The sequence below is a fragment of the Pygocentrus nattereri genome, chromosome 3 (assembly GCF_015220715.1).
Source record: "Pygocentrus nattereri isolate fPygNat1 chromosome 3, fPygNat1.pri, whole genome shotgun sequence".
Classification (NCBI taxonomy): domain Eukaryota; kingdom Metazoa; phylum Chordata; class Actinopteri; order Characiformes; family Serrasalmidae; genus Pygocentrus; species Pygocentrus nattereri.
Window position 1 is genome coordinate 25400961 of NC_051213.1, and position 26654 is coordinate 25427614.

General features: G+C 37.8%; 1 protein-coding gene across 4 annotated transcripts in view; it reads left to right on the forward strand.

The window, feature by feature from the left end:
• rbms3 (RNA binding motif, single stranded interacting protein) overlaps positions 1-26654 on the forward strand; it is a 169638-nt gene that overhangs the window by 31947 nt on the left and 111037 nt on the right. For all 4 annotated transcript variants that reach the window (XM_017709174.2, XM_017709173.2, XM_037536781.1 and 1 more), the window contains exons 2-3: positions 5863-6020; positions 26137-26195. In XM_017709174.2, the coding sequence (XP_017564663.1) occupies positions 5863-6020; positions 26137-26195 (217 nt within the window). The remainder of the gene's footprint in view (positions 1-5862; positions 6021-26136; positions 26196-26654) is intronic.

The following is a 26654-nucleotide window of genomic DNA, read 5'->3' on the forward strand; positions in this document are numbered from 1 at the left end:
TGCATTATCTACTGGGAAAAATCCGCACCTGCTCACTGCTATTAAAGCAATGCAGGTTGAACTAATAAACGTGCACATGGAATACTATTATCAAACTTATAAAAACATATAAAATGTATTTAAACCTGACCTTTAACATTGGATAGCATTTCACAACCCCAAAATATGCTTTTCCATAAGGAAAAAAATGACCAAAAAAAAGCACTCACTAACAGAAGCCAAAACTGCAAGTAATTATAAAAAGTTCTGCCCACATGAAACCGAATATTTACTTAATTTCAGGGCTTTTGGAGTTTAAAAAGTGTGATGTGAGAAATGTCAGTCACAACAGTAAAACAATTGAAATCACTTGCATTGTGAGCAATTGTGAACATGAAATTATATCAGCTGATATTATAACATTTTACATTCGTCAGGCCATCCTGTGCACTCATGTGAATATGCTTTTGTTTTAAATAAACATTCTAAAGAATGTGTATCCGCTTTCTTCACATTTCTAACATCTAATCTGACTTTGATTTTACATCCACACATGCTGCATATATGCCCTGTATTTCATCTCTTGTCTCAGGTGTGTGTGTGTGTGTGTGTGTGTGTGTGTGTGTGTGTGTGTGCTGTATTTGTGAGAGCTCAATGCTTTCATTCATGGCTCTAGCCCGAGGCGCAGTAGTGTGGGAATAACATTGATGCAGAGCGTGCCAGTCTTTCTTCCGATAGGCCTGTCTGTCTCAGACTGTGGTAATTGTAGGCTGTGGGGAAGTACAGGTAATAGATTAATATCAGGCTAGACTTGCCAGTGTGCAGCGCTGACAGCCAATGATTATCGCAAACAAAGACAGGCTTCACCAGCCACACACACACACGCTTGTTTTTGTGAAATGTGAGGATGTTATGTTTTATATTTATTATACATAAATAACGACCTATGCAGTATAGTGCCTGTACATGGGATCTAATGGGATTATCTAATGGGATGTGTTATATATGTGTAAAACTTTGCTTCCAAAAAAAGTTGGGATGCTGCACAAAATGTAAATAAAAACAGAATGCAATGATGTGAAAGTCATTTTAAACCCTATGTTCAATTGAAAATAGTACAAAGACAGCATATAGCCATCTAGAGTGCCAGCAACACATTTCAAAAAGTTGGGACAGGGGTGAGAAAAGACCAGTAAAGTTGTGTAATGCTAAAAAGCCAAACTAAGTGGAACATTTTACAGCTAATTAGGTTAATCAGCAACAGGTCAGTAACATGATTGTGGATAAAAAGAGTATCCCAGAGAGACAGCTTCCTTCAGAAGTAAAGATGGAGAGGACTTTAACACTCTATGAAAGACTTTACAGGCAAATAGTTGTGTTTCTGCAACTTGTAATAAATATCAAAACGATTAGTTTGCTGTCTACTTTGTCTCATATGTGTGCATTTGCCAGGTCTTTTTGGGAAGCCAAGGATGTCTGTAATAAATAAACTTGTTTTTTTTTTTTATTCCTTTTTCTGGCGAAGTGAACGTGGCAAAAAACAGTGCAGTTTTCCTGTTTGCCTTCTTTAGAAATACAACCCCATTTCTAAAAAAGTTGGGATGCTGTGTAGAATGTAAATAAAAACAGAATGCAATGATATGCAAATAATATAAGCTATATTTCTAAAGGAAAATACTACAAAGGCAACATATCAAATGATGAAACTGGAAAAATGATATTGTTTTTTGAAAAATATATGCCCAACAATGTATTCCAAAAAGGTTGGGATGGGGACATGTTTACCTGTGCACTGATAACAAGCTGAGTGGTCTTTAGCCTGGAGGACACAGTGTCCATGATTTCCAAAAACAATTTCAAATTTGGATTTGTCAGACCACAGGACTCCCCCTCCCCCCACCCACCTTCCCCTCAGTCCATTTTAAATGAGCTCAGACCCAGAGAAGGTGGCAACATTTCTGGACCCTGTTTATATATGGTTTCTTCTTTGCACTTTAGAATTTTAACTCGCATTTGTGGGCGCAGCGACAAACTGCTTTCATAGACAGTGTTTTTCAGAAGTGTTTCTGAGCCCATGCAGTGATTTCCACTACAGAATTATGTCCGTTTTTAATGCAGTGCCACCTGAGGGCCCAAAGATCACAGCCAGCAAGTACTGTTTTTTAGCCTTGTTCCCTGCATACAGAAATTTCTCCAGATTCTCTGAATATTTTATTGATATTATGTACTGTAGAGCATGAAAAGCAAAAGTTCTTTGCAATTTTACATTGAGAAATGTTATTGAATTGTTGATTGTGTGTTCTTTCACAGAGTGGTGAACTTTACTTATAAAAGACTCTCTGGGATGCTCTTTTTATACACAATCATGATACTGACCTATTGCCAATCAACCATCAGGTGTTTATTTATTTATTTGTTTGTTTGATTATTTATATATTTTACACAAATTTTATTTTAATTTTTTTCTCTCGTAAAGACTTTTTTGCCACGCGTTTTTGGCATCAAAATTTAAGGTGGCAAATATTAAATTAAAAAAAGATTTCAATTTCTCAGTTTCAACATTTGATGTGTTGTCTTTATGCTACTTTCAATGAAACATAGGTTTTAAATGATTTGCACATTATTGCATTTTGTTCTTATTTACATTTTGCACAGCATCTCAAATTTTTTAGAACTGAGGTTGTATGTCAGAAGTTGTCAACTGATCTTTTAAAAAGACTAAAGTAAAGACAGTAAACAGATTGTATAATTAAGGTTCAAGTTAGGTTACAGATTACAGACTGTTACCAGGTTATCGGTAATCTGTACCAGAATACAGTGCAACTCTGCTAACACATGTAATCACATGTATTTAATAAGATTTTTAAGGCTAACTTAACCGTACCTTAATCTTGACATCAGTATCCCAATGAAAATGCTTTTGCTCCATTAGTTACAAAAAAATAAAATATAGCTTTTGTTCAAAATATTTTACAGAGTAAGAAATATTTTGGTTATTTTTTATTTACTTGTTTTGCTCTGGTTTGCTACCAAATCAAGACAAAACATCTTTATCTTGAATCAGTCACTACACACATATACATGCATTAATGAGACTCTGTGGGAGATGCACATCAGCTAGGCAGGTTTCAGCATTTAGACTGAAGCTCAATAGCCTGTAGTATCTTGTGCAGTGGAAACTGAAAGATTCTCTTAAAGGCAGAAGTTCTCACTGATATCCATTCACACTCACTCAATTTACTCTGGCTGTATTACATAGCATGAAATGACTTACTTAACATCCACATTTTCTTTATATCACAGGAGAGCTGTACTCAGGAAATCAATTTTTCATTCAACACAGTCACTTTTTTGGTTTATGCTTTATATGTCACAGCAGTAGAGCTGTGAACACTCCAGTACATGTGATCTCTTCCATTTACAGTCCAGTCAGAAATTTAGTAACACAAAAGTTTGTCTGAATGTCAGAATATCAGTTTCCATAAAGGGCTCTTCCTGTGTTTTATGTGCTGTGATGCAGCTACTACTGAAGTGAATGGGAGGATTTATATAGAGTAGAGGACTTAAATATAGTAGTGTGTGTTTTATTTATACTGTACCTCAATGGATCATTCACCCACTAGTAAACAAAGTTCTTACTCACTCTCACAGTGCCAACTCTGCTAGAGCAAATGCGGCTATAAGTACGAAAATCGAGTGTGGGAGAACAAGAGAAACAATGAGATCTCTCTGTCTTGGAGTGTTATGCTCTCTGGGCTGTACTAAGCTTAAAGTGCAAATTGGATGCAGTCTGTTTGCATGTTATGTTTACATTTTACATTTACGGCATTTGGCTGACGCTCTTATCCAGAGCGACTTACAATTTGATCATTTTACACAGGTAGGCCAAGGTGGTGTTAGGAGTCTTGCCCAAGGACTCTTATTGGTATAGTGTAGGGTGCTTAGCCTGGTGGGGGATTGAACCCCAGTCTACAGTGTAGAAGGCAGAGGTGTTAACCACTACACTATCCCAACCACATGTATGAAACTAATGCACAAGCCTAAATGTGCAGTTTCTGGGTTGTGTGCATGTGGTTCTTTTCATCATGCTTTTGCATTTTGGAGGAGGATCATGCAAAAAAGTGGGTGGAAATATTACTTGTGTGGCAGATTACACATTCCACTTTATTTTTTACTTGCAGCAGCCAGTTTTGTTCCTCTGCCCTTTAAAATCAGGCGTAAAATGAGTCAGTGTCTCAAGATATGTTGCCAGACTTCCTTTAATAAGAGACAGCAGTTATGTGTGTGCAGTCAGTGTTCTTGTTTCAGAAACTCTTTCCTCGACTAGAGAAAATTAACACCCCTGTTAAAATTTAGATGGGAATGAACTCATCTACTAAGCTATGCCCGTCACCAAGCCTTCTTTTTCTGTTTTGTCTTGAGCTTGTTGATGGATCCATTATTGCATTGCAGCTTTTAAACTCTGCACCTCACAAAAAGCAGTTTTGGTGTGAGTGGAGCTGCTCACAGTTAGCATAAGCTGTAGTCTTTGTACAACGAAAGTTAAATTCAGGTGCGTCTGGACTACAAATTGTGGTTACACAGACGTATTTGCGTCTGGCCCAAGCATGTGTGTATGAATATGACAGGATTACCAATGAAAGTAAGCTCAAGACATGTGTGGGCTACACATAAGCTGCATGTTTTGCTGTTATAACCAGGGGTGGATGAAGTACACAAATCATATACTTGAGTTAAAGTAAAGATATCCAAGGTAAAATGTTACTCCTGTAAAAGTAGAAGTTCCTCCCTTTAGACCTCCACTTAAACTAAAACAACAAAAGTATTTGCCTTCAAATGTACTTAAGTATTGAAATTAAAAGATTAATTATGTCTTAATTATTAATAATGTCCTATTATCATTTTTATAACAAGACTCGCTTCATGAACTCATTTTACGTGGAAATACTCCAGTGTCTCTCTTGGTAAACCAGTCTTTTAATATAATATCATTAATTAGTGATGCTGATGTCTCTTAAAATTATCCTAAGTACAGAAAACTGATGGCAAACAGTTTCCATTAGGTAGAACTAAGTGCCTCTGAAATAACTTTTTGTGAACAAGCAAAGTTTCAGCTTAAGATTTGTTTGCAAATTAGTTACAAGTTTAAGTTTAATAAAAACTGGCTTTAAACTCACAAATGAGTTTCCTTTACTATATTGCATCTGCAGGTCTCTGTCCATAAACACAAACTAGCAAAAACAAATTTACTATAAAATGAAAGTCTTTGTATAAATTCAGAAAAAATACAGATCAGTCACGATTGCATATGTGTACATATTTCTGTATTGTGCTCTATTTACACAATGTTAGTTCATCATTTATGTTGAATGGACTTTCCCAAAACTCTACACTGCTGCACTGACGTTGAACCGTGTGCTTGCACTGGGTTGGTATGACCAACAGGTCAAAACAAGCTCAAAACAAAGTGCCGATGCGCCCTGATTGGTGTTCTTGCTTTGCACTTCTTTTGTTTTGACATGTTACGTTTTTATAAGCCAAAACAACAGATTTCGCAAAATGTAGTGGAGTAAAAAGTCAGATATTAGACTTTGAAATGTAGTGGAGTGAAAGTAAAAAGTCACCCAAAATGGAAATACTTAAGTAAAGTACAGATACATGAAAAAACTACTTAAGTACAGTGACGAATTACATTTACTTAGTTACTGTCCACCACTGTTTGTAACACATTAATTCTGTTTATGCCATTTGAAAACATCAGCTACCTTTAACGTTGCATAAACATTTCATATGTTTACATACATGTTACAGTTCACTTTACAGTTTAACTGACATGTACTCCATCTCTCTTTCCAACCCAACCCCACCTCTTGTGTTTAACAGCAGTCATATGCCCCACCCCCTCCTCCCATGGCTCCACCCAGCCCCAGCACCAACAGCAGCAGCCACAGTGCAGCGGAGCAGCTCAGCAAAACCAATCTGTACATCCGAGGCCTCCCGCCTGGCACCACAGACCAGGACCTCATCAAACTCTGCCAACCGTGAGTTATAAACACACACACAAACATGCGCTCGCTTCTTTTTCTCTATCTCTCACTCCTCTCTTTCTCTCACTCCTCTCTTTCTTTCTCTCTCTCTCTCTCTCTCTCTCTCTCTCTCTCTCTCTCTCTCTCTCTCTCTCTCTCTCTCTCTCTCTCTCTCTCTCTCTCACACTCTCTCTCACACTCTCACACACACACACATATACATATACATTCTATTCCAAGTTAGCAAAGAAAAGCTCATGGATGAGTGAAAATTCCAAGAATATCTTGGCCCATATAAGGCAGTGAAGGGTCAGCCTCATTAGTCTTGGGAGATAAGTCATTGTGAAACTGCGTATGAAGACCAGAGGGCAGCTTGCATAATCTGTTCTTATAATGAATCATACAGATATATTTGTGTTTCTGTGTATGTGTTTGGGGGGGTTGGCCTGTAAAGCAAAGACACTTTGTCCAGTGTTACATGACCCAGAGAGCATTTCTCAACATCACTTCGCATTTCCCTGCTGCACTGTCAGGAACACAGTGCAGGGGGCCGAAGCGGCGCCTTGAGTGGGGTGAATGTAGGATCATTTGTGGCTGAGAAATTACTGCTGAATTCTGTTAGCCATTATTTGATTAATATGTTTTTGCTTTGAGCATAGCCAGCGTTACGGACTGAAGGACCGCATTAATTTCACTCTTGAGTTTCAAACGTCCAGGGAGAGCAATAATTTGGCCAGAATGTATTCTAAATTGTGTTTGGAATTCTGACCACATTAGATCTGCTGTACTCCCCAGAACCTTAATTCGCTGAAATAACATAGCAACATTGAATCTACCTATTATGCTTATTAAGCCTCAGCACAGCTTGTTTCTTTTCCTCTCCTGAGCTCAGCTGCCCATCCTGGCCATTCTGTCTCTTTCCTTCTCTCCAAGGTCTTAGTCTGCTGTGGTCTGGGTTAGCCCCGGGCCTGGAGCAGGATTGGAATAAAATATTCATGGCAATAAAAGTTTCATTAGGTGCGACTGGCTTGCCAAACGGGCAGTAACATTTTGGAAAGGTCAAAAGGGTTCGCCTCGGGGTTCTCTTCCTCCATGGCTCAGCGAAAAAGTCTCCAAAACGCCACTTTTCTTTTCTCATAGCCCCGCCGAGATCTTTGGACACCAAGCACCAGGCTCTATTGTAAAGCTCTAAACTGTATCCCCTACGAAACACACATACACACACACACACCCCCACACATACACACACACACACAGTCCAGTGACCCTCTGTGTCCTCCAGTGGCTGCTGCTTGGTGGCAGAGAAGACTGTGTGAAGTGCTGTTGTCAGGCTGACATTTTGGAGATCTTCTTTTGTGATTCCCCTTGGAAGTGGAGAGCCGAAGCTACAAAAGGTCCAGAATCTAAAAGCAGTGTCCTCAGCACTTTTCATTCTGATTACAAAGAAAGAGTGGTGAATACACAGCCAATATGCAGTTAAATAAATAAAATAAGTAAAATGCAAATTAAAAAGTATATTATTCTAAAACAATTTTAAACTAAAAGCTATTACTAAGGGGCCGATAAAGGAATAGAAATAAAAAATAGTAAAATTATTTTTAAAAGGTGTCTTTTTGGTTCATTTAAATAATACTTTATGGTTTGTTAGCTGTCTTTCATAGTAATCATGAATCTATTTCCACTTGTTTTCAAAATCCCTCACTTTTTGCTTTTTTTAAATCAATAACATTAATGGAACATATTTTGATGGAAATTTGTATGATTTTATAAATCTGGAAACAACCAGATTTTTGTCTTCATAGATGAGCAAGCAAGTGAACATGTATATACAGTGTTTTGTTTTGGCAAATTGAAATGATTCTTTGATGGAAAAAGGGCTGCAGTTGTGCTGCCCATTTAATCTCAGAAAGGTCATCATTGTGAATGTTTTTTTTAAATAATTAATTTTTTAATTATTTTTTTTTTAAAGCAGGTTTGTGCCCTTCTTTTACCTTCCATTGCTCTGTAGCAGCTCAACATGGTAACAACATTATACACAGAAAGAGCTCACACTGTCCTAGTTCATCTAATAATGTAGTTGGGTCATTTTGCAGAAACATCCACTTTTCTATCTATTCATAGGTGTCACCAATCCTCATTGGTGTTCCAAGAAAGGTAACACCAGTGACAGTAACACCAGTGACAGTAACAGCAGTGACATGTTTGATGATAAATGCATTTTACAAAATGGCTGCTACAGAGCATCAGACCACATGTTGTCGGTCATTGGAACATCCACTAAAATATAGCATTTCAAAAATTTGTAGTCTATTTTTTCACATTGATCTAAGAATAAAGCTGGTCATACCAGTGACGTCAACTAAAAGCTTCATATGAAATCATGAGCTCAATAAGAACATTTCTGATAACTGAAAAGACTGAACTTACCATGTGCTTTTTCATAGATCCTCAAAAAAGAGGTAAAAGGAAGTCAATGATGTCATCAGTGTGATTTATATTAAAATAAGAGATTTTTTTATTCGGTGGTAACACCAGTGACACAACTCCTGGGGACAACAACTTTCATTATATATTTTAGAATATTTATTTGGCATTTGTTTTCTTTGTCGTTTAATTTATATACTCCATAGTCATGTGTAGATTATTGTAGTTAAAAATGCAGAAACATGTTTTTTTTTCTTCTTCAAAATATGACACTCACTCCTTACACATGATTGTGGGTGCTTGAAATTCTAAATAATTGATTTAACAAACAATCTTGCTAAATTCTTGGCTGAAGATGTAATGTTTTTTTTAAGTGTAATGTATCTCTAAATGCTAGGGACACAAAAAGGGACTTTTCTGTAGAATGACATAGTTATGGGAAGATCATTTATATTAAGCAAACATACTATATATTAAATATCCGAGAGCGTCTGATTTATATTCATTCTGTGGAATTGACACTAGGAGGGCTGCAGAAAGACGCTACATATGTGTAATTTTTTATTTTCTTTCTTGCACAAGTCACTCTTGCATATCATAGCACTCCCAATACTATATTTTCTGTGGCCTCTCTGCATTCTTGTAATGCACATGCTGTTTTTAAAGAATAGGTGCTCTGTATGTGTGCTGTTTTCTGAAATCCGAGCAACCTTTGACCTTGTAACTACTCGGTATACTACAGCAAGATCCCAGACAGCTTGGTATCTTAGCAAAAGCTTACAAAAGGCGATATTTGGCTAACAAATGTTAAATATAGAGATTGCAAGAGATATCTGTGCCTGTCTTAAGTCATTCAGATTGGACTGTACTGTTAATCTAGACTCTGCAGGTTTGTTCTGCTCTATCTTCTCTCTTTGAAGAGAACGTTGCTGATTGTTAGGAACTCATCAGGAATTTGTCATCACATATAAATGAATATTCTGTACAGGTGAGGTGACTAAACCAGTGTCAATAATCATGAGATAATATACTCTGTTCTTTACACTGACAGTTATCCTATAATCTAAGTTGCTGTTAATATGACAAATTGAGTGATCAGTTAATAGAATCTTACCGTAGTGCCACAAGTTTATGGTAATTCTGAGAAATCAGTCAGGAAGGAGAGTTTCTGCTTTGGTAGTCAAAGCAACAAACAGCAATGCTGAATGACAATTAAGTACTTGAAGCTAGAAAAGGAGCCCAGAGTAATGTTTTAAGAATTGAAGCTGTAAGCAACTACACTGTAAAAATGGCTCAACAGTTCAACCTAGAAAAATACCTCATGTGGTAGCAAGCAATAGAACTAGTTTTATTCTTTGAAAAATTGTTCAACGTATCTTAGTTTGGATAACACTAGTTGTTACCATGTAGTATTTTTTAGGTTGAACTAATGAACCATTTTTTACAGTGTGTAGTAGCAAATCTTCCTTCTTGTTCTCGTGAAACTGCAAAACTTTGTCAGACAAGGTTCAGTTATTGGGGTGGCTCCGTCTTATCCTAGCTGCCTTCAGTTCAAAGCCAAAGAAAAAAAAACTATGCTCAGAAATAGTCATTTCTAAAGAAAGTTTTGTCTTGAAGTGCTCTGATATTTTAAGGAGCCGTTTTAAGAGTCCACGCACATCTCATCGCTAAGAGGTAACATGAGGTAACATTTGTTAAGTACTTTCTCTCAGTTTGCTCATTTATTTGATTTAACATGCGGGTTCTGTGTTCTCCAGACATATTTCATCAGATATGTTCTAATTATTGTAAAGAATGTGATAATATAGTGCACATTACTTTGTTGCATCGGTTTGTCCTGTAGTTTCATAAACTGTGTTTAGGTATGTTTCTAACTAACACAGTTTCTGTGTCCACTTGGGTGTGGACCACCCTGCTTAAATGGGCACTCTGGCCAAAATGAAAACTTTCACCGTAGCTACATAAGTTGTAAGCATATCTACTCGCTCTCTACAGTGGTATTACTGTAGTTTCTACATAGAACCCCTGCCTTCTCATGACATATCCTAGAAGTGGGAAGACCTTCTGAAAAACTACAGGTGGATTTAAGGGGACGTACTATTTTGTTCGAATGTGCTCTGAAACCTGGTACGCCTGTTTTCAAGCTAACATTTCATCATGAGGCCCTGCGATGGACTGGCGACCTGTCCAGGGTGTATCCTGCCTTCCGCCCGAAGACTGCTGGGATAGGCTCCAGCACCCCCCCCCCGCGACTCTGACAGAGAAGCAGCTTAGGAAATGGATGGATGGATGGATTTCATCATGAGAACGTTTTCACACTGTAGTTCCCATATGTTTTAACTTACAGTTCAGATTGTCATTTTTTCAGGAAAAAAATCCTGCATTTTGTTGGGCTGCACACTTCAACCTTTTTGGCATATTAAAATGAATGTGCCGTAACTGTTGACAAATCATCATTGACATGTACAGAATGAGGAGGACATTAAACTTAAAGCTAAGGTTAGTAAGTTAGCTACCTAATTATGTGGGTGCCTTATCTCAGTTTGCCCAATTTTCCAATCTTTGGGTGAAAAGCTTCTTTTTGGCTTTCTTGTTTTTTTTCTGAATAAATGCATAATCACAGTTTTCTTTACAGTTTTGTTTGACACAATAATTCTAGCTTTGCTGGATGTATTCATCTATAGGTCAGTGACTAGGCCAGCAATCAGCATGGGTAATACCTCAGTAGACCCCATTGCTTGTTTCATGAATTTGCATAAAGCATGCTGGGTACTGTAGTGACAGAACATTAATAAAAGATAGGGATATGAAATCTTGAATACTGTAACTGTCGAGACTGAGAGATACAATGCTGCTTTTAGACCAGAATACCCCTTTTAAAAAGGGAAGGATTATTCACTGTTACTCTTAAGTCCTTCTTTTTTGGAAGCACAGTACATTGTCATTTGTAGGCCACACACAGCCCTTATGTTCCTGTTGAGAAAATGGCTACCTATCCTGATCTGACTAGCTTGCAATTGGACTTGGGTCATGCGTCTCACAGGCTAAGTAGTCCAATCTTGTAGGCTATGGATGGATGACTGGACGTCCTATAGGTTCACACTATAAGAACAAACTAGAGTTGTATTTTTAACAATTTTAACCAATGTGACAGGAAATCCCTACTGTATGATATGTCACCACATTGGCTATAGTTGAACAAGTTAGCTCGGCATATCAAATTTGTGAAGGATAACTCAAGTTGTTTGCCCAAATGATTTGTTAAAAAAGAATGAATCATTTGCAAATGACAGAACTACAGTGGAATGAAAGTCACATTCCTCAGAGGCAAAGTATTTAGGGATTCTGAGTATCCACTGAGCCTCAGCACCAGAAAGATGGGCTGTGTCACTTTAAGGGCATTCCTTTTCATTTTGTAGAAATGGTGCAGTTGAGGTCAGGTTTTGGGAGCATTAGAGTTACTAAGACAAACAACCCTGAAAACATGCCAAGGCCACATCATAAAAGGTCTGATTATGAATTATGAATTTTTAATACAAGCCTTGGGTGAACATGTGCTTCTCATCTCATTTGTGTTTTCTCATTATGCAGCTACACTCAGAGCTGTGTGTGTGTGTGTGTGTGTGTGTGTGGGTGAGAGAGCGAGAGAGAAATAAACTGGATTTTATCATGCATTCAGAAGCCTATCTTTTGCTTTTCCTTTCTACTTACTTTCTTATTGAATTAACCCTAAGGACATACGACTGTTTCAGATTTCACATGTCAAATAATCTTATTTTGGAGACCCTCATTATAGTTTTGATTCTAATCTACCATAACGCTGTAGTAGAGCAGACACTGGCTAATTGTGTTCAGTGGTTTTATGTCAGAAACTGCTGCTGCTGCTTACTCTTTGCCTTGAGCGAACAGCTAACAAACTCTAACTCTAATTCTGCACACTGTACATATAGGTTTGTGTGTGTGGTTACTGACTGATATATATATATATATATATTTATATATATATATGTATGTATGTGTGTATATATATATATATATATATATATATATATATATATATATATGTATGTACAGTGGGTTGCAAAAGTATTCATACCCCTTGAACTTTTCCATATTTTGTCACATTACAACCACAAACATAAATATATTTCACTGGAATTTAATGTGAAAGACCAACACAAAGTGGTATACAATTGTGAAGTGGAAAGAAAATTATACATGAATCAAAACATTTTTTACAAATAAAAAACTAATAAGTGCGACGTGCAAAAGTATTCAGCCCCCTTTTCCCTGAGTGCAACCAATTGCATTCAGAAGTTGCCTGATGACTGCTAATGACTCAAAAGGGTCCACCTGTGTGTAATCTAATCTCAGTACAAATACAGCTGCTCCGTGACGGCCTCAGATGTTGGTTAAGAGAATATTGGGGAGCAAACAGCATCATGAAGTCCAAAGAACACACCAGACAGGTTAGGAATATGGTTTTGGAGAAATTTAAAGCAGGCTTAGGTTATAAAAAGATTTCCCAAGCTTTGAACATCTCACGGAGCACTGTTCAATCCATCATCCGGAAATGGAAAGAGTATGGCACCACAGTAAACCTGCCAAGACAAGGCCGTCCACCTAAACTTACAGGCCGAACAAGGAGATCACTGATCAGAGAGGCAGCCAAGAGGCCCATGGTGACTCTGGATGAAATGCAGAGAGCCACAGCTCAGGTGGGGGAAACTGTCCACAGGACAACAATTAGTCGTGCACTACACAAATGTGGTCTTTATGGAAGAGTGGCAAGGAGAAAGCCATTGTTAAAAGAAAACCATAAGAAGTCCCGTTTGCAGTTTGCCAGAAGCCATGTTGAGGACACAGCAAACATGTGGAAGAAGGTGCTTTGGTCAGACGAGACCAAAATAGAACTTTTTGGCCACAATGCAAAACGCTATGCGTGGCGGAGAAATAACACTGCACATCACTCTGAAAACACCATCCCCACTGTCAAATATGGTGGTGGCAGCATCATGCTCTGGGGGTGCTTCTCTTCAGCAGGGACCGGGAAGTTGGTCAAAGTTGATGGGAAGATGGATGGAGCCAAATACAGGGCAATCTTGGAAGAAAACCTGTTGGAGTCAGCAAAAGATTTGAGACTGGGACGGAGGTTCACCTTCCAGCAGGACAACGACCCTAAACATAAAGCCAGAGCTACAATGGAGTGGTTTAAAAAAAAGAATATTCATGTGTTAGAATGGCCCAGTCAAAGTCCAGACCTAAACCCAATTGAGAATTTGTGACAAGATCTCAAAACTGCTGTTCACAAACGCTCTCCATCCAATCTGACTGAGCTTGAGCTGTTTTGCAAGGAGGAATGGGCAAGAATTTCAGTCACTAGATGTGCAAAGCTGGTGGAGGCATACCCTAAAAGACTTGCAGCTGTAATTGCAGCAAAAGGTGGCTCCACAAAGTATTGACTCAGGGGGGCTGAATACTTTTGCACGTCGCACTTATTAGTTTTTTATTTGTAAAAAATGTTTTGATTCATGTATAATTTTCTTTCCACTTCACAATTGTATACCACTTTGTGTTGGTCTTTCACATTAAATTCCAGTGAAATATATTTATGTTTGTGGTTGTAATGTGACAAAATATGGAAAAGTTCAAGGGGTATGAATACTTTTGCAACCCACTGTATGTATGTATATGTGTGTGTGTGTGTGTGTGTGTATAGACAGATAGATATAGATATATAGATAAAGCACCTATTATTATCCCACCTTCGCTTGCGTTACAGTAATCTGCATGTCTCTAATCTGCATCTAATAAAATCTGTATTTTTTCACTTTACCATTACTCATGCATTAAGTAGTTTGATGATGTTACAAGTAATTCTCTCCCACATTTAGATTGTTGAAACTTTTTAAAAACCTTATATGAAATAAAAATATGAATGAAAAAAGTTCAACCAAAGACAGCTGTCACTGTACTGTCATCATTTTGGCTGCCATTAAACCAGAAAAAACATCTCATCACTAAAACAACAGAATTGGTTAAAGGGGATTGTTTTTGTATGTAAGTTTTAATAGTAGTTTCCTTCCAAAATGAATCTGCCTTGGGACAGTCCCAAACCATATGTTTCCTAGAAAAAGTTGTTCCCGGAGGGCATTCCTCACTGGACTTGCCTGATTAGCATTTTATCTTAAACTCAACAGCAGAAGCACATCATCTACATATTCAGTCTTATATAATATCAATATTGTGGGCATAGCTTCTGAGAGTTTTTCACAGCTTTCTGTGAATTAGCTTTTCATTTTCATATTTTTCATATGTTTCTTCAAGTCTTGTCACGTTTTTTTTCTCTCTTGTTATTCTTTTTTTATCATGTTTTGTGTTTAAATGTACTAATTCAACCTACATTGCTATACTAGTTCAATATAATTGCTGTAATGGTCATTTATACTCAAAAATGAAACACAAAGATTTTGTCCTTTGTTTGAGACATTGGGAGTTTGAATGCTGGCAGTCGCACAAAAGAACCCCCAGTAATTATCTGCACATTGTTGCAAATGACAAATCCACATTATCATTAATATTGGCTGGTCTGTTGTGGGTATATAAGCGAGACAATAACGTGTGGTGGTGTATTTGTTTAGTCTTTTTAGAAATATAGTATTGGGATGAATTTGTACACTTTCCTCCACTTTGCTTTGTTGTCTAAATATAAGCACCTTGTTCAAAAATATCTCTTCAGCTTTTGCACTAAGGATTTTGCTACTTCATTGCTCATGTAAGATTTCATATTATTCCTGAAGTTTAAAGAAAGGACACAATCTTACTTTCACACTTACTGGCAGCTGAGATTTCTTTCTCCCCCTTTCTTTCTCCCCATACCCCCCCCCTCCCTCTCCCTCTTTCTCCCTCCCCATACCCCCCCCCCTCCCTCTTTCTCCCTCCCTCTCTCTCTCCCTCCCTCTCTAAGCTTGATTGACTAACTGACTGACTGGAGGAATTTCCCTGATGTGCTTTGCTGCCATATTCTGAACAGAGCTATGGGGTCTCTGCGGGGGTCCTCACACACAGACTTCAGAAATACATGGATAGGTTCACTCAGCCTTCTACAGCATCCAAGTTGTCACTACTAGTGACATGACCAGTGATAGGCAGTGTTTTCACTAGAGTAGCACTCTCTTATTTTATTAGCCTCTTATCTTTTTCTGTGGCATCATCATGATAGATGTCACTGATGGCAGGAATATGTAGAGCCCTACTGTCATCTTTTCTCAACTATTGAAGATCCTTAAAAATTAGAACTCCTACAGAAGGCAGTTGTCCATTTCATGAACTGTTGCAGAGTTAAGAGTTGATGTTGAACATGTGCAGTGTTGACCAAACACTGACCCCATTACAACAATACAAAATAATCTCTGTTATTCAATGATATCCCTGTTTTCATGAGACCCCTGACACATCTCAATAAATCTGCTCTCTGCTTTCTTTTATTTACACATCTTTAGTTTACATTCTGTTTGTTACAGTGTAAATATATGATCGTGAAAGATAACAACTGTGGATAGTAATTACGATCAGCTTTAATAATCGTGATTAGCTTAAATTTTTGCGATCAGGTAGTTATGTAATAATTGTGGCAGACCTAATCTTGGATAGAAGAAAGCAGTTAGAAGGACACAGGTTTGGTTTCTGAGTTCTTGCTGGACCCCAGCCATTGCTGCATTGCAAATTCCATCAACAACAGAAATGATTTAATTTAATGATGGATCAAGTAGATAAACTAGACATCAGATGGTAACTGTAAATACTTGACTTTCTTGAAGAGATGGTTTAAAATGGTTAAGTTAAAATATACAGTCCTATAGATTTTAACCATAAAATATATGGTTAAAATATACAGTCCTATAGAAGGTTTTCATATGGCAGCAGCAGTATATACTGTGTTAATATATAATGTGTTACAAAGAAGACAGATGATGTAGAAAGGACTTTTCATATTCTCCTAGATTTACATTATCCTCAAAGAATGTTTAGGGAGTTGAAAAGGAACGGGAATGGCATTCTGTTCTTGAGACGCTTTACAGGTACACGCCCGTAGCTACATAATGAAGCCTCCATTCAAAGGCACCTAGAGAGATCACAGGGATTGATTCAAAGCAGCTACTGTGCTGGGGTTATTTTTGACACAAGTGCAGAACCTCCCTGCCATTGTAACCTGACCTGAAACTGATAATTGCCACTTTGCTTGCAGGTACCAACAATAAATGAGAAAGAAAAAGAGAGAGAAGTGGAATTGGCCTCAGGATAAACCTCCTTCAGACTGGCCTTCTGCTCAGCCTATTCAGCACAAGTGCTGTCCAGACCATTTTTAAGAGAGGAGAAACATTGGTTATTTTCAAGAGCCATTGATTCCCTTTGCCAAAATTATGAAGCCACTCAGACCACATGTTCATGACCACAGTAATTTATTAGCACAGTAAAAAAAAATTATATATATTGTCTTTTGCATAGTTTTGTGTCTGTGAATGCTTTCAAAATCATAAAGCCTGTTCAGAGTGAACGAATGTACAAACATCAGGCATATGCTCATCTGTGCACACAAATGATGAGTGCAGTGTCAGACAAGACAGCTGCATTGGTAGCCAATTAGGAGATACCACACACACCTGGATGCGAGTTGAAAGACATTGGAGGATGTCGGTTCACATCTCGCGGCACGAGACATCAAACGGCCCGGCACCCATGGCTGCCAGCATTCTAGGAGACATAAACACACAGATCAGAGTGTGTGAGAGGCCTTTGAGAGCTGTTATTAGCACTTCACACGTCAGCTGAGAGCCCCGCACAAAAAAAACACAATTTTGGTGCTGGTGATGCACAAAACCAACTGGGAATTGTTCCTAGCCTGTCTGTCTTAACATGCTGGGCTCTTTATGTCAAGTTCTTCTTAAAGCGTGTGAAAACATAAGAATATTTACTATATATATATATATATATATATATATATATATATATATATATATATATAAATAAACAGGTATGTTTTTGTTTAAAGTTGAGTTTCATGGTTTAACTAGTCTCCCAGCATGACTGGCCTGCTGGTCAAGCTCATTTTTTTACAGACTGACAAGCTTATTCATGCTGGTCATGCTGGTAAATTCTCCTCTCATCTCTTCTAGTCTCCTGTTTTCTCTTTTGTCTCTTCTCCTATTTTCTCTTTTTGTCTCCCTTCTTTTCCCATTCTCTCTCCTTCTCCCTTCATCCCCTCTCCTCTCTCTCTCCTTTCTTCTGGTCTCCTCTCGTCTCTTGTCCTCTCCCCTTGTCGCTTCTTGTCTCCTCTCATCTCTTCTCACCTCTCCCTTGTCTCTTTTCTCCTCATCTCCTTTCTTTGTTTCGTCATCTCTCATGCCTTCTCCTCTCCTGTCTTTTCCTCTTTTCTTGTCTACCCTCATCTCCTCTTCCCTCCTTTTCTCTTCACATCTCTCCTCTCATCTTGTCTGCTCGTTTCTCCTTTACTCTCCTCTCCTCTCTTCTTGTCTCATCTCATGTCATGTCTCATCTCCTCTTTTTTCTCTTCTATTCTCCTCTTGTCTCCTGTCCTCCCCATCCTCTCCTCTCCTTTTCTCTCTTTTCCTATCCTTTATTATCCATCCTCTTCGCTCATTCCTCTCCTCTCCATGTTAGTTCCTCCTGTCCTCTTCCTTTTCACTCATTATGGAAAGGGAGCTCCTCTGGGTCCAGGTGGAACTAGATCACAAGAACATACCAATCCCCCTTAAACAGAATTCTGCTGTTCCCCTCAGAACCAAACTGTGTTTGTTTGTGTTTGATGGTAAGAGTGAGGCAGAGGGACACTCTGTAAGGCATACCCTTGTGCCCCAGGCCATCTGTGACTGACTTAAGTGGTATTTAGCCAAAAAAAAGAAAAAGTTTTTCAACATAGCTTAACTTTCGAGCAAATAATGCTATATAAAAGTCCATTAGTTCTAGTTTCTATAGCAATCTTAAAAAGCTCAAAACAGTCAAGTTTTAAATATTGTAACATGTATAACTCTGTACTAAGCTTTAAAACCTTAAACAGCTCCAAATGTTCTGTCATTCAGTACAAACATTAGCTTATGTTAGAAAGCAAAGTGTGCATCTAAAATAGTTATAAACTGGCTTATCCTGTGATTCTGCACAGTGTGACTGAGTGCTGTCGTACTAAATTCTTTTTAAGAAAAGAAATGAACGTTAGTGTCTGTTAAACTCATACCTGACTTAGTCTGAGCTTCATGACTTCTCCTCTTTTTATAACATGACCATAGATTGACTCTTTTGCATCATTGTGTTTTTGTCATGCACCTTCTAACTTTCTTTAGTTTTGCGTAGGTCAATGTAAAAAAGTATAAAGAATATTGAAATGAAATTATGTTGAACTGTCATTGCCTATGGCAGCATGAGTGCTTTGTTTTTTCATTGCCATAGTGCTATCATTTTACTTCATTACAACAGTTTCTTAATAGAGGTGTAACACCACTTTTAAGTTTGATGTGATTTTTGACTCTAAAGACTTTATAACAAACATTTGGGGGAAAAAAAGTGCAGTCTTTGGCACAAATGTGTGCGCACAGGATAAGTCCCAACCACTTTACTCTGATGTACCCCAATGCCTAGTTTTGATCACTGACAGTGGTTTATAACTCTTCAGCTACACGATCATATTGAGCCTTTGTTGTCAGATTTTGCACTTTATAATAAACCTCACATTTGCAATGGGAGATCTGCAGGCCTGTTTAGCTCTAATTATGCAGCTGCATATATATACAGTTATGTACAAAATAATAGCAGTGAGTTTAAAACCACTGAGAAAAAGCTGAATCCTCATAATAGTGTTTATTTCCATATACACAAAGGCACTGGGAGTGCTGCACATTCAATTCCAAATGAAAACATGAACAAATAACAATTATTAAACTGAAAATGAAGTAAACTTATAGATGATGATGATAATAATAATATAATAATAATAATAATAATAATAATAATAGGCTGTTAAAAAAAATAGCAGTGTCTGCATTTTCATTTACAAACTCAAATATTTACAGTGTAGACTGATTTCTTTACAGATTTAGCTTTTCTGTTAATCACTAATATATAACTAATATTTAGTTGTATAACCTTTATTTCTGATAACTGCTTTGCATCTATGTAGCATTGAGTCAACTAACATTTGACACCTACGAACAGATATTCTAGCCCAAGGTGACTGGACTACATTCCACAGTTCTTCTGCATTCTTGGGTTTTGCATCAAAAACAGCATTTTTGATGTCACTCCAGAAACTTTCATCTGGATTGAGGTCTGGGGATTGGGCTGGGCACTTCATAACATCAATCTTGTTGGTCTGGAACTAGGATGTTGCCTGCTTGCTGGTGTATTTGGGGTCATTGTCCTGCTAAAACACCCATTTCAAGGGCATTCCTTCTTCAGCATAAGGTAATTGGTCCATGGTGCCTGGTATGTGATAAATGGGCCTGACTTCAAAATATGAGAAACATCCCCAAACCATTATGCTTGCACCTCCATGTTTTACAGTCTTCATAGTGTACTGTGGCTTAAATTCAGTGTTTATGGGTCGTCTCACAAACTGTCTGTGGCCTTTAGACCCAATAAGAACAATCTTGCTCTCATTGTCCATAGAATGTTGCGCCACTTCTCTTTAGGCCAGTCAATGTGTTCTTTGGCAAACTGTAACCTTTTCAACACGTCTTTTTTTCAGCAATGGTATTTTACGAGGGTTTCTTGTAAATAGTTTGGCTTCATGTATGTGTTCTCTGGTTGTAGCAGTAATCACATGTAACTGAAGATCATCTTTGAATTCCCTGGAGCTGATCATTGGATGCTTCTTTGCCATTCTTGTTATTCTATGATCTATGCGGATGGTAGTATTTCTTTTCCTACTATGTGTTTCAGGTTTTGTTTGCCATTTTAAAGCATTTGAGATCATTTTAGCTGAGTGACCAATTATTTTCTGCACTTCTTTATATGTTTTCCTCTCTCCAATCAACTTCTTGATCAAAATTCTTTCTCCTTTGGTACAATGTCTGGAACGACCCATTTTACTCACTGAGCAAAACCAGGAGGTACAACATGTGCTACCCTCCTTCTTTAAATAAGGGCCATAATTGACACCTGTTTCTTCACAGAATGAATGACCTCACTAATTGAACTCCACACTGCTATTAATTTATTAATTTAATTAATTATATCACTCCCCTTTCATTAAATGAGTCAAATACACCCAATGAGCAGCATTCATGTAATAACTGTTGATTCTGTTGGTTGGCCATTACTCAGCTACACCTAGTCATGAATTTTTTCTCATTTTGTATTATCTTTTCTGCCAAAATCAGGATTTAAACACATTAGTGATGTTAGACTGCTATTATCTTGCACATAACTGTATATCTCTTTCCGTGTTAATGATGCTTGGTTGATGTGCAAGTTACCTATGACAGACTTTCGAATACTATGCTAATAACAATCTGGGAGGCCCTTTTCTTCTTTAGCTAAGGGGACATGACATCCATTGTTCCCATAAACAGTCTGAAAGGTTGACTTGACTTAGACCACAAAACACATTTCAACTCTGCGTTCAAATGAGCTCAAGCCCAGAAAAGTTGGCAGTGTTTCTCAATGTTGATGATAAATGGCTTTCACTGTGCATATTACAGACCTAATTTGAAACTGTGGATGCAGCAATGAATGCTGTTTATTGACAAGTTTGGCAAAGAATTCCCAAGCCCGTGTGGTGATGTCCACTACAGAAGCGTGTATTTTTTTTTATTTTTAAATTTTTAAAATGTAATGCCGTTTGAAGGAGCGAAGATCCTGAACATTCAGTTATGTATGTTCTTATGTACAGAGACTGATGTTTTAGATATTTCACCCTAGGTTTTAACCAAAATCCTTGCAGTCACTCATTGAAGAACTGTTAATGCATTTTTTGCAAAGTAGGGAACTTCACATCTTCTTACTCATATAGGACTAGACCTTTCATGGATACTCCTTTTATATCCAAACATGTTTGCATCACCTGTTTTTTCAACATTTCACATACCTAGTCTCAAAATGCCCCATCTCAACTTTTTTGGAATGCATTGTAGGCATCAGTTTTAGAATAGGTGTATATTTACCCAAAAAACAATGAAGTTGATGAGGGGAAAAAAATTAAACATCTTTTTTTTTTTTTTTTTTTTTTTTACTATTTTTGTCTAAATAATTTGTCCAAATGGATTTTAAAATCACTGCTTTCTGTTCCTGATTTTTTATTCACCTACTTTCTCAAATTTTTTGGAATTGGGTTTGTACATTGTTTTTTTTTTTTTTTTTTAATTTCAGTTTTTAATTGTGATTTTTAAATTCTTTTTTGTACTATGCCTTCCAGAGCAGCATAAATTGTTGAGTTCATGCAATGAAAATACCAAAACAGGAAGCTAGAGGTCATTGTCCAGCATAAATTTGAGCACCAAGGACTTTTGCCCATGTGCCATTTATAAAGAAAGAGTCCATAGTCTTTGAGCCTTTGTTTTTTGGCTCATTGCTGGACAGGATAAAATTTTTTTTAAAGGCTACTTTTAAAGAGGCTTTCACTCACATGACTCCATTCTTGAGTTTTCGGGAACTATGCCAGTCTTGTAGTGCCTCACCCCTTCACCAGCCTTCACCACCTTTATTCAGTCTAAATATCTCAGCGTTGATTAACCTTTGCTTGGCAAGAAAGTATGACAGCAGCCCAATCAGAGTGGTCAGATGTTGGCATGTGTTTCTCTCACGTTGCTTTGGAGTAAACTCTCCCCACACAGCCACTTGTTTTCCTGTCTCTGAGTTTCTGTTATGTGGTTGCAGCTAGTCCTCCAGGCAACAGCTTTGTTTACTGACATACCATATTATATGTAACAAAAATCCAAACATCAGCATTGTTTCTATAAACATTCCTAACCATACTCAACTTGTGAATATCCACATTTTCAAAAACACTCAGCTGCTGTTGCAAATTGTGAGATGGTGCAGCCTTATATTTATGCGAAACACAGCTTCTTAGACATTGCGTTTTGTTTCGATTGTGTTCTGAGTAAAAAAATGTCAACAGCCTAACCTCATAGGATTCTGATGTGTAAGATGTATTGAGACTTTTTCTTTTTTCGATCTGCAGCGTGCGCCGTAAGTCACCTCACCGGAGATTCATGTGATTCAGATGAATTAGCTGCCATTTTACCAACGTCGGTGGCATGAAAGCCTGATGTGCCGCCACCGTTCATGGTGACAGTGAAATGATCCCTCCTTTATTAAACGCCTCCGTCCCTATAAAAGTGGGGTAATATACTCTCTCATCTTACCTGGAGGAAGGAGATGCATTAAACATTAATTAAAAGTCACATTGGGAGTGCCTTTCTTATATCAGTCTTTTCTGCTGGTGGATACGGAGCAGATAAGGAACTTTATTACCTTCTCTGATGAGGAAGGGAGGGAAGAGAGAGAAAAGGAAAGATGGAGGGGGAGGGGAAGGGGGAGCGATCATTTGCCGAACACATGGATACCTCCTCATGCTTTTCATTATTAATGAATGACAAACGATTTGAGAATGCCACTGATTCTCTAGATTGCTGTAAGAGTAGTATAAAAGTGTAGTAATTTTAATACAGTTTTGAAATCTTAATTGTAGCTGTAATGAAACTGCACTCTCTTCTTTTACCTGTATCATGGAAACCATCAGTGATCAAAATTGAGCATCCAGGGCATTCTATTAGAATAAAGTAAGAAGGGGGGAGGTGGAGTGGGGCTTTTGCTATGCGCACATCCATGCTCAAATACATTTTTCCTGAAGTTGCTCATAAATTCTAGGGGTTGTGATTTTTGGGGGCTATTTTGTTAGATGGCTGATATGGCAGACACTGATCTCAATGTGCTGATTGAAAGTCATTTTGTGAATTTTAGTTATCTGAACCAAACCAATGTAGTAAATAATTACAGCTAACTAGGGCCTAACAGATATAAACAATTTGTGGCTGATACCAATTTTAAGCCTCTTAAAATGGCAATTTACTGACTGATATGTTTATCATTTGTGAAATATGATTGTCAGTTGTCAACTATGAAATTTCTAAAGCCCAAACATAGAGCTGAAACTCTCAGTCTTAAATAAAATCAATATGAAACAAGCCACTTATTTCTTATAATGCTTACCCCCTTAAAACTTAAGGACCTCTATGAGGACCACAGTTGAGAAAATATCATTAAAAGATTCAGAGAGTCCAAGAAAATCTCTGTATGCAAAGGGACAAGGATGAAAACCAATGTTCGCTGGCTGTGATCTTTGCGCTCGCAGACTGCATTGCAATAATAGACACAATTCTGTAGTGAAAACCATTGCTTAGGCTTAGAAACACTTCCAAAAACCACCGTCTGTGAACAGAGTGTGTTGCTGAACCCACAAATGCACATTAAAACTCTACCATACAAAGAAGAATCCATGTATAAACAGGATCCTCTAAACAGAACCTTCGCTGGGCCCAGACTTGTTTAAGTGGAAAAGTGTCCTGTGGTCCAACAAATCAAAATTTGAAATTCTTTTGGAAATCATGGATGCTGCATTCTCCGGGCTAAAGAGAAGAGGGACCATCCAACGTGTTACCAGTGCACAGTTGAAAAGCCAGCATCCATAATGGTATAGAGATGTATTAGTGCAGATGACATGGTTGACCTCCACATCTGTGAAGGCACCATGCTGAATTCTGAAGAATATACACAGTATACAGGTTTTGCAGCAACATATGCTGCCATCCAGACAACGTCTTTTTCAGAGAAGACCTTACTTATTTTAGAAAGACAGTGCCAAACTGCATTTTGCACAAATTGCAGCATGATGGCTCGGTAGAAAGAGTTTGCCTGCAGTCCAGACCCATCACCCATCGAAAACATTTGGTGTATTATGAAATGAAAAATGTTACAAAGAAGACCCTGAACTGTTGAGTAGCTGAAATCCAGTATCAAGCGAAAAAGAGGAAAGCATTTTATTTTTAAAACTTCAGCAGTGTCTCCTCAGTTCCCAAATGCTTACAGAGTGATGCTAAAAGAGAAGCTGATGCAACACAGTGGTAAACATGCCCCTGTCCCAACTTTTTGGGAACGTGTTGCTTGCAGCATGTTCAAAATGGGCTTATCTTTTTCAAAAAATAATCTCTTGTTTCAACATTTGATTTGTTGTCTTTCTACTAATATCAGTTAAATATAGGGTACTTCATTACATTGTTCATTGGAAATGGGGTTGTATTTACTGAATTATACATTCTAATATGCTGAAGCAATTAATAGTGGTAAAGTGATTAAAACTTTCCTTCAATAAATAAGATAAATAAGAAAACAGATAAATAAATTCTCACAATGCAGAAACATCCGTGTGTTTGGTACTTTTTCAGGTACTTAGTCTGACATTCTTGAATGTGCTTTTCCTCTATAACCTTTAAATTATCTGTGCTTTCTTGCAGGTTTTCGACCTTTTTCTAGCAAACCTGTAAAACCTTAAAATCAGCCATTTTTTTCAGCCAAATGATACATTGCTCTGGGCCTGAGACACAAATGACAGCATTTGGCAGAATGTGACGTGGCCGTGTAGAGTTGCACTCTGAGCCGAGGTAAAATAGTGAAAAGAAAGGGAGTCTCTCACGCAGCTTTAATGCTTTACAGCATCTAATTAATTCACATGGGTCTGCAGCTTAAGACTTGTGCCCAGACTGTACCTTCCCTCATCCCCTGTTTACCCTCTCTTTAATTTTTTTCTCAGGACTGAATAAGGATAAATTGATAAACAGGCCATGGTAAAGGTCTTAATGAAGGAGGGAGGAGGGTTTAGACCCATCCCAAACCCCTCTCCCCTCCTCCCTCTAGAGGTTTATCCAAACTTTTAATGAGCACGAGTGTGGAGAAGCTTCGATGTGCTGTCTTTAGCATAAAACTCTAAAGCAATTACACCTGCAATCACACAGAGGCACCTACACACACGTGCTTCGTACTGTAACCACAAAGCATTATAAATAGACTATTATCAGGTGCAATACTGCACAAAATCAGGGACTTATGCTTATTTAATTACCATTTTTAAACAATATTTAACATGCCTTTCATTCTTTTCAGCAGACCTGCTTTCAGTTTTTGACGAGATCTGCAGGGATATTTTTCCACACATCCATACTTTAGTCTTAGTTGGTTACACTTTCTACATCTCACAGTCCAAAGTAGTACCAAACACATTCAGTAATCTTAAAATCCAAAATGAGAACACCAGCAGTTTCTTTCTTTGAACTGCACATTTTCTTCTTTTTCCCTTTTTTCAGTAACAGCAACACATCCTTTCACATCCATAGCATTGTATTGTCTGTTGTCATCTCTCAAAGATAGCTCCAAGTACTGTTTATCTCATGGTAACAGGTTCAGTGCATGGTTATTGGGATTTCTGTTTCCCATGCTGGATTCCTATTTCCTCTATATTATTGTATTTTTTTAAAATATATCATTTTAATGTGTTAGTTTTTTTTTTCACTTATTTTTCTTTATTTCCCCTTTCTCATGGGTTATCTTCTATCTGTTCTCCTAAGTGAAGGGTGGTCTCTGACTTTTACCTACTGCTAAATGCTTAGCTGATTGCATCTTTTTCCTCTTTCTTTTCCAGGTATGGGAAAATAGTGTCAACAAAGGCGATCCTTGACAAAAACACCAACCAATGCAAAGGTGAGTAATGTTATTAAAGTACTGCTGGGGAAGATAAGCTTGTAATATTTTACAGCCATCTAAATGTGACCAGATCAGTCAGTTGAGCCAAATATTTGAAGCAGTTAATGTATTCAGCTGACGTGTTTAGCACTGCAGAAGTGTGCAGTGTCTGTGCAAGATCATCGCTCGTCTTCAGAAACCGGTAAACGTTTACATGATGTTGAGAGTGGGTTCTGGAGCAGCAGAAGTGTGTGGGTGATTGTTGGGATAATCTTTACAACAGGATGAGCGCTCGAGTGCTTGTCAGAGTAGCCCTTCCAGCCGGATAAGAGTTAGCGTGACTAAAAGGGTTAGTGATGGCATGAAATAGAGCAACGTTTCTCCTGTGTTGATGTAAAAAGTGTAGGCCAAGGGGGAGAGGGTAGGAGCAGGAGGCGAGGGGTGTTAAAAATAGCCACAGGGCAGGGGAGGCGTCCG